Raw genomic sequence first — 8,906 nt, forward strand, 5'->3', positions numbered from 1 at the left:
CTCTACCCCCTGGGAACAATGGGAGATCTTCACACAACAATGGGAGATCTCCCAATCTACCTTCTCACAGGGAACCCCGAAGCCATCCATTCCTTTTGATTTACATGACCACCTGTGGTTGACTGGACTTTATGGCTCCGTCTACCTCCCTTGTGATAACCCCCCACTGAGCACCAAAAGGTTCTTCCAACACTGCTGAATCATGGAACAAGAGTGCCACATAGTGGCGACTGCAGGCATCACATGATAACAAGAACAATAATATGATTGGCCACAAGAGGCTTAGCCTCTCTCTTCCATTGGCCTACAAGATTTAAACACACACCCGGGAAGTCGAAAACCACTCCCCCCATACAGGTATATAAGCATAAACAACTAACGATACTTCAGAAGTTATTCTTGACAGGATTTGCGTATTAACTACTGTTGTACGAGATTTCCTTGAATACTTCTCCAGTTGTTTATTTTGCTTTATTGTTGGACCTGTTTTGTTTGATGTTTGTTATTAAAACAAATCGACCATCTACCGGCTGCTTCCACTCCTTGCCTGAAGACACCTCACACAGCAAGAATCTTTCACTTCTCTCACTCCTGACATTTTTCTCCAGCTGTTCCATCCTGCCTGTACTCTATACTTTACCTCTCTTCCACAGTCTCCTCTGCTCTGAACAGTTGATCCCAAGTACCTAAACTCCTGCACCTTCACCACCTCTGCTCCTTGTAACTTCACCATTTTACTGTTCTCCCTTTCGTTTACACACATGTACTCTGTCTTGCTATCACTGACCTTCATTCCTCTTCTCTCTAGTGCAAACCTCCACCTCTCTAGGTTCTCTTCTAGCTGCTGCCTACTCTCACTACAGATCACAATGTCATCTGCAAACGACATAGTCCATGGGGACTCCTGTCTGACCTCATCTGTCAATCTGTCCATCACCAAAGCAAACAAGAAGGGGCTCAGGGGCGATCTTTGATTGGTAGTCCCACCTGCACCTTGAAGTCTTTTGTCCTTCCAACAGCATACCTTGCACTGTTGTACTATTCTCATACATGTCCAAAATACACAATGTAGCTCCTTCTGACCTTCTCTGTGCTTCTCCTTCAGCATCTTTAATGCAAATATTGCATCTGTGGTACTCTTCCAAGGCATGAAACCACACTGTTGTTCACAAATCTCACTTCCTGCCTCAACCTAGCTTCAACTACTCTACCCAAATCTTCATTGTATGACTCATCAACTTTATCCCTCTGTAGTTGTTACAACTCTGTACATCACCTTTCTTATGAATTGGCACCAGAACACTTTTCCTCCACTCATCCGGCATCTTGTCTGTTTCTAAAATTCTGTTAAACAACCTAGTCTATGATGCAGGAGTACAGGACGCCCTCCACCACACATCTGTAAAAAGAGGTTAGGACTGAGCTCCCCAGTCCAGCACACCTCAGTCTCCTCAGGAAGTAGAGGCGTTGGTGCGCTTTCCTGATCAGGCAGGAAGTGTTGGTTCTCCAAGTGAGGTCATATATCACCATATAGGTAATAAAGTGGCTGTTGTTACAAATTTTGTATTATTATTTTATAAATAAAGGCCACAAAGCAGAGAAAGTGATTAACTAGCTAAATAGATTAATGATTTTTTATCCAAATTAGTAATTAGTAATAGTGGTTAATTTTTTTTGGTTTGTGTCCAATTCATTACAAATCAGTAGTTACATATTCTAGGATTACTCAACAGTGTTAATGATTATTCATTGTGTGTGAGTCAACAGTTTTGTGATTAATCAGGATTCAGTGTCTATCCAGTTGTTTCTTCTCAGTGAAGAATAAACACAGAAATCAAAGTCAACGAACGCCTCCTGCTGCTCAGACGACAGAGTTAAGGCCTTAGACGGAGGAGACAAAACCCGGCTGCATACAAGTGAACTCCCTGTCAAAGTTACTGACATCCACTGACTCAGAGATTGAAGGCAAGAATGGAGGCAACGCCTTCTTGGCCAGAAGTGCATCCCAGTCAATTGTCTACAAGAGAGTGAAGGTAAAATAAGACACAGTTGTCCATGGAAGCATGTTTGTTTAAAAAAAAGAAGTCAGGTTTACCTAAAAACTCCTTTAACCTAATTGGCATCTCTTTCTCCTGCTCCTAATCTTTTCAGGGGATTCCTTTTCAGGAGCTGCAGAGGTCAATAGGTCAATCCCCAATCAATATAAGGTCATTAAAGGGACATGTCTGAAAGTTTTTACACATCCAGGTCCTTTTTATCCTCAAAATTTTATAAATAGGATAATCTGTCACATCCTCCAGTTTTAATCTTTTAAGGAGTAAATTTGATATTTTATTTTTATTTCTATCATTGGGTAGTGGGAGACAAGATGGGAAGCTAAGTAAGGAGAGTGATCGACACCTTTTGGATGATGGCGACAGCGTCGGGTGGTAGAGAAGTTGGGTAATGAACATTATTATTATTATATCGTTGACAATGCTGTCAAACACTTCCTCTTCGTCCTCTCCAGGGAACGGAGACTAACAAGGAGAAGAGAAAACTTTATTCTGGTTTGAGTTTAGTATTTTTACCTGTAATGTGTTTTTTTTTTCAACATTAAAGCTTAAACTGTCAGATAGAAATCATACCCGCTTTACACAGAACTGTATGTTTTATTAGAAGAGTTTTATTAAGAGCAAACCTACATGACTGGCAGTGTCAGTACCCTAAAGGACCACAGTTAAATTCAACTACCAGTAATTAAAGCAGTTATAAAACAGGCCCACCTCTCTCACAAGCATCTTGTAGATGAGGACACCCCTCCCCCACCAGTCCACAGCCCGAGTGTAGTTGTCATCTGTCAGAACTTCTGGAGCAAGAAACTCTGGAGTTCCACAAAAAGTTGAGGTTTGGTCACCAAAACCTATGCCTGTGGAAAAATGAAAAATTATTTATCATATTACAACTATTTGTCATTATTATTATTTGTCATTTAGGCTTTGACTAAAATATGGTTAAAATAAAGATGTACTTTTTAGCTGTTTTATCTATTCTTTAGTTCTGTTGGTTGGTTACTGAGGGCAAAAACATTTATTTATGAATAAGAGATGGTTTGGCCAGACAATTATTTATTTGATAAAATATAACATCAGTCTTAATTTTTTTCCAATTACTTTAGAAATGCTGTGACCAATAATTACATTAAAAAAAAAGAATCATGTCCAGCACCTTCTTTATAAAGTCCAAAGTCTGTGATTTTCATCTGAGCCCATCAGCATGTTGTCCAACTTCAGATCTCTAAAGGAACCATAAAGAGGTGGTTCACCATTAAACAAGAGTCCAGTAATAGGAAAGATTTGCATTCAAAACATTGGCTTTGGTATCAGAAACCAGGGACAGTACCAGCACCTAGGTACGTCACCCTGTAGATTTTTATTTCATCTTTACTTTAAAACTTCAGTCCAGGACTTTTCCACCATCTTACTTGCCTGTTGTCATGAGTGAATGTACTTTATTTTGCATTCAATAATACACTGTTTATATTTCTAACAGGTGCAAATAGTGTAATTACAGCCCCCCGTCCCCCAATTTTTTGTGGTTTTGGTGACAGTAAAGATCCGGAACAACCTGGAGACTGAGGCAAGAGAAGGTATGTCCTTTGCTGTGCCTTTTCTAATGTTTTTTTTCTTTTACCTTATTTTCGGAGGAATATTTAGTTCCTTGAAAATGTTATTGCTTTGATTAAAAGTTCCTGGTACTACATGGTGGAAATGTGACTTGAGTGATTAGTGAGACTCACCGATAGATAATTTTGTTCAGATACAGGAACTCTAACCACAGCACAACACAGGCGCACAGAGTAAAACCTTAACAAAATAAGGACAGCAACAACAGCAGGAGGTGTGAATCAAACGGAGTAGTAACTTTAATGACCCTCCACCGACAGAGACCTACATTACAGACCTGGTCTGGGCCTCAGTGAAGACGTTGTTATGGATGTGGATCATGAGGTCTCCTCCTGGTAAATACTCCATTACAAAGCAGACGTGGTCACTGGTCTGGAAGCAGCCATGGAGGTTGACCAGGAAGAGGTGTCTGGACATGTTGATCATCTCAAAGATCCTCTTCTCACTCATCAGGCTGTGGAGTCAAATTGAGAGTTTTCAGCGAATTGGTATAGATGTCATAACTGGTCTTGTCATCAAAAATAAACCAAACTACAAACACACACACACACACACCTACCTGTCTACTTCATCATGGATCGTATTGTCTCGTTTCTTCAGGGCTTTGATGGCGTACAATTTTCCTGTCTTCTTGAACTCTGCCAGCAAGACCTGTGTGGACAAGTTTGAGGACAAACATGACGAAAACGAACGAAAAAAAGAGCTCAGATGGTTTCTCCATTTCTTACCTTCCCAAAGTGTCCATGACCCAGAACTGATATATACCTAAAATCATCCATTTGCATCCTGTCAAAACATAGGGAGAAAACTAGAGAATGAAGACAATGAGCTAATCAGTATGGTCTTTGAAAAAAGCTGTGTGTGTGTCTGTGTGTGTATGCATGTGCGTGCGCTCCTACTTTTGTGCAGAAATAGGTTCTTTAGTTCCTTGTGTGTTACTTAACCAGGAACCAGGCCAGAGGACAGAGAGGAAAGAACCAGGCCATCGGCAGCCAGTCAAATGGCCCAAAGCCAACGAGGTGGCAGTGTGGCAGCATCTGTATAAAGATCTGGTTAGCATCTTAGAGCACTCGCTACGTGGCCAAATAGAGACCAAGCTAAACTGCTGTGGAGACTTCCTCTTCGAGGAGTGTAAAGGCAGGTTTGGAGTCATGGCTGTAAGACAGAACGTTGGGCCAAGGCAGAAGGGAAGAAGGGAGAGGGAGATCGAGTTGGTGCAGTTGGTGAAGAGGTGGCGTCAGCTCCGAAAGCAGTGGAGGAAAGCAGGCGAAGAGGAGAAGGAGGGCCTGAAACCACTGTGGGAGGAGGTGAAGAAGACCCTGGCCAGCCTGCGGAGGGCAGAGCGCATCCGCAAACGCAGGAGGCGGAAGGAAAAGGAAAGGAGCAACTTCTTCAAAAACCCCTTCAAGCATGCAAGACAGCTTCTAGAGGACAAGAGAAGCGGGAAGCTGGGGATCACAAAATCAGAGCTGGAGGATCACTTCAGGGAACAATACAGCGACCCAGCAAGATCAACTCCGCTGGGATCTCCTGGTTATGTTCCTCGCCCAGCCCCCCCATCTTTCCCATTCGATGCTGCTCTCCCTAAGCTGAGTTAGGTTGCAGAAGTTGTCCGGAGAGCAAGAGCAGCCTCAGCCCCAGGCCCAAATGGGATACCTTACAAACTGTACAAGTATTGCCCAAGGGTCCAGAAACTTCTGTGGAACCTCATGAGGGTGGCCTGGAAGAACCATGTCATCCTCTCAGAGTGGCAAAGGGCAGTCACAGTTTTTATCCCAAAGGAGGCAATATCCACCACCATCAGTCAGTTCAGGAGCATCGCACTCCTGAATGTCGAAGGAAAGATCTTTTTCTCCGTACTGGCCAAGAGGCTGATTAGGAACAGGTACATTGACACCAGCTGCCAGAAAGCAGGTGTGCCAGGGTTCCCAGAGTGTGTGGAACACTCTGCAGTCATTTGGGAGCAGATCCAGAGAGCAAAAGGCGAAAAAGGTGACCTGCATGTGGTATGGCTGGACCTTGTCAACGCATACGGATCCGTCCCCCATCAACTCATCGACTATGCCCTGGACTTCTTCTATATCCCTGGCCCCATCAGAACCTTAGTAGCCAAATACTTTAAAGACCTCAAGATGTGCTGCAGCCACCAGGACTACACTACTGGATGGCAGCAGCTGGAGGTAGGTATAGCCATGGGATGCTCGATCTCTCCCATTCTTTTTGTTGCAACTTTCGAGATCATCCTAATAGGAGCAAGGACGATGGTCGGAGGAGTAAAGCTGCCATCAGGGCTACCCCCAGTGAGAGGCTATATGGACGACATCACCACCATTCTCCATACAGCAGCATGTACAACGAGACTGCTGAAGAGGATTGACAAACTTGCGGGGTGGGCAAGGATGAAGATCAAACCTGCCAAATTGTGCAGCCTCTCCATGAGGAAAGGAATTAGAAGCGATAATACCACATTTGTTGTAGGTGGTGAAGAGATCCCACTGCTGGCAAGTCAACCCATCCGTAGCCTTGGTCGTACCTATACTGCAGAACTCTCCAACAAGAAAATGGGGGAAACAGTGAGGAAGCAGCTGGCAGATGGCCTGGCCAGGATCAATCGGAGCCAGCTCCCCGGCAAGTACAAGGTATGGAGTTACCAGTTCATACTGTACCCAAGGGTGATGTGGCCTCTGAAGATGAGCAAAGTCTCCTTGTCCATGGTGGACAGGATGGATAGGCTGGCAAACTTGTTAATCAGGAAAAGCCATAGTCCAGTAAGACACCCCATTCCACCCCATCCCTTACCTCAGCCCCTTTCCTTACCCTGAGGGTAAGTATAAGGATGGCCCCCAATAATTCCCCTGCCACAGCCCTAATCCCCACCCCTTGATCATACAAAAGAACTCACCCTTGAGGTAAGTTGGCACCACTGGTGACACTCAGGCACTAGTGGGGCCCAGGGAGGTGTTCAGATGAGCACGCTAGCACAAAGGCACTGGTGGAGGTGCATCAGGCAGCAATGCCCAGCAGGCAGACCACCAGCCTGTATTTTCATATCATGGACTGTGGACACAGATAAAAGTTTTTAAATGATTTCATGTCACATGTAGGTCTTTGAATTTCTTTTTTCCTAATTGTTTTCCTAATGTTGCAATGTGTAGACAATCATCTTTTTTTAATCCTCAATAAACAATGACTAAAACTTCATTTTGGATAATGCTGGACAAAACAAAATTAATGTTAGAATTAACAGAAGAGATTTAATATTTGAAATAGTACCAGGTTCAGTTTCACCTCTGGCAATTTCATAAACAGCTTATTTTAATTTCACTTTAAACTATATGTACTAATAAAACACCTGTGATATCCACCTTGTCATTTTTTTACCTGTTGTTTTTGCGACTTGGGTTCGGAGGCTGTTGTGTGTTCAGGCGTCATGATGACTGGTGTTTCTGTATTTTGGCTGATATCTGTGGCAGGACCCAAGTCTTGATCTTCATTGATGGTGAGTCTGGAGTCCCACACAATACACACATTGTATTAATGACAAAAGTGTTAACATTAAAACGTTTGTGTTATTCAACCCTGCATGGTTGACTTCTGACCTTGGCAGTCGATCATGGAAATGTGGCTCCTGTCCTGTGGCTTGTGGCAAGTTGTTAGCTGTCGTTTCAGAGGTTGTACTGAGGCTAGAGCTGAATGTAGAGGAGGTGGAGGAAGTTCTTACTAGTCAAACACCCACAGATGGACAGACAGAAAGTAGGACAGTAGGACAGATGGAACTTTTTTTTTAATGGTTGTACCTCTTTCTTTCGTGAACATACATCGCTGACGTCTCAGTTTCAGCTGACACTCGACAACAGCATCAATGAACTGAAGCTGTAAAAAGATAAAGATAAAACCAGTTAGACTGTATTGCATTTCTTTGCAATAGAATTTGCTAAATAAATAAAAAACATGTATTTGACAGGAAATAATATCACAATAGAATAGAAGTGAGATTAGGATTAGACCTCTTTAGCAGTCACTAGTGGTTGGTGGGTCTGAGTGTCAATACAGGGGAGGCGACTATTGACTATCAGTTATTCTAATCTAGATGACCTCTGGTTTATGTCAGACCTTGGTGTAAAGGAGTCCCTGTGGCTCCAGACTCAGATCCTGCTTGTAGTTCTGGTTCTCCATAATTTGCTCTACTCGCAGGAACTTGACCTCTAGCTCCCGAGACTGACAAGTAGACCAACAGACACTATGAGTATGTTTTCAAACAGTAAAGGTTAAAGCTAAAGACAAAAACGTCCCAAAACAGAGTATTAGGTCTGGGATGACTAAGACACAAAGTTAAATTGATTGCTTATATTAGGGGCAAGGGTTAGGGTTAGGGTTAAGGCTGTTGATACAGTTACAATATTAAATGGTACAACAGCTCCTCCTGCTGACAGAACAGGATCTTGCTGTACCCTCAGGCCTCATGACAATGCCCTGCAATTTCTAGAATAAAAAACTCCTTGAGGTTCTTACAGTTCTGAACAATCACAACCATGTATATGCGAACTGGAAATAAAAAGTATTTTTGCTACTAAAGTAAACATACACCAGTGTCCTTGGACTCACCCGCTCCAGCTGAGCGCAGAAGGTCTGATCCCAGCTCAGTTTGTTGACTGTTTCCCAGCGTGTCCGACCGACTTACCTGCCATCCAGCCTGAGCACAGCAGCGACCTCTGCTGTGAACCAGATGCAAAAGACATGATTGAAAACATCTGAGATCAACTCAGTACACAATATACAACATACATTCAAATCAGATTTATTTACCTGTAGATTTGATCAAATATAAAACATAAACAGCAACACATTAAGTGAAACTGTGTCAAAAAGTTTCTCAAACTAAGAAAAACACAAGTCAGTAAATCCTCACATCCCAAAAGCCTGACCTCAAGTTTTCCTTGAAATAATTATTTTGAATGGAGTGTAAAAACCCCTCCTTGAACCGCAACCTTAACGTGGTGTAGGGGTTTGAATATCCGAATGAAACTAGGAGCTTTGTTGTCAGGGGCTTAATGCCCCTGGTAGAGTCTCCCAAGGCAAACAGGTCCTAGGTGACGAATCAGACAAATAACGGTTCAAACCCCCCCTTGATGAAGAAAACGACAAAATCGAAGAGGTTCACGTCGCCCGGATTGACGTCACCGGGGCCCCACCCTGGAGCCAGGCCCGGCGTTGGGGCTCGCAGGCGAGCGCCTGGTGGCT

The 8,906-nt window shown here is 43.3% G+C and overlaps 1 protein-coding gene and 1 long non-coding RNA gene across 3 annotated transcripts; both read right to left on the reverse strand.

Moving 5' to 3' along the window:
* Positions 1-1,246: 1,246 nt before the first annotated feature.
* LOC103397148 (serine/threonine-protein kinase N2-like) lies at positions 1,247-4,507 on the reverse strand. 2 transcript variants are annotated; one of them, XM_025052819.1, is made up of 6 exons: positions 4,394-4,507; positions 4,225-4,316; positions 3,943-4,119; positions 3,779-3,845; positions 3,208-3,276; positions 1,247-2,908 (listed from the first exon to the last, which is right to left on the reverse strand). In XM_025052819.1, the coding sequence occupies exons 1-5, from the start codon at positions 4,448-4,450 to the stop codon at positions 3,238-3,240; spliced, it is 432 nt and encodes a 143-aa protein (XP_024908587.1). In that variant the 5' UTR covers positions 4,451-4,507; the 3' UTR covers positions 1,247-2,908; positions 3,208-3,237. The 2 variants fall into 2 exon arrangements, with proteins under 2 accessions (XP_024908587.1, XP_024908586.1); XM_025052818.1 differs by lacking the exons at positions 1,247-2,908; positions 3,208-3,276 and having other exon boundaries at positions 3,737-3,845.
* A 2,237-nt stretch (positions 4,508-6,744) lies between these two features.
* LOC112486395 (uncharacterized) lies at positions 6,745-7,531 on the reverse strand. Its single transcript, XR_003048829.1, has 3 exons — positions 7,463-7,531; positions 7,265-7,354; positions 6,745-7,170 (listed from the first exon to the last, which is right to left on the reverse strand). It is a non-coding gene; the product is annotated as an uncharacterized LOC112486395 (long non-coding RNA).
* Between the last annotated feature and the right edge of the window lie 1,375 nt (positions 7,532-8,906).

This window comes from Cynoglossus semilaevis, chromosome W, assembly GCF_000523025.1.
Source record: "Cynoglossus semilaevis isolate Cse_v1.0 chromosome W, Cse_v1.0, whole genome shotgun sequence".
NCBI lineage: Eukaryota > Metazoa > Chordata > Actinopteri > Pleuronectiformes > Cynoglossidae > Cynoglossus > Cynoglossus semilaevis.

Excerpts from the sequence above, each read along its gene's own strand:
- LOC103397148 (XM_025052818.1), bottom strand. The coding sequence starts at position 4,450 with ATGCAAATGGATGATTTTAGGTATATATCAGTTCTGGGTCATGGACAC. Across the intron at positions 4,120-4,224 it reads ATCCATGATGAAGTAGACAG|CCTGATGAGTGAGAAGAGGA; the intron begins GTAGGTGTGTGT and ends TTGACTCCACAG. Across the intron at positions 3,846-3,942 it reads TTCACTGAGGCCCAGACCAG|GTTTTACTCTGTGCGCCTGT; the intron begins GTCTGTAATGTA and ends TATTTTGTTAAG.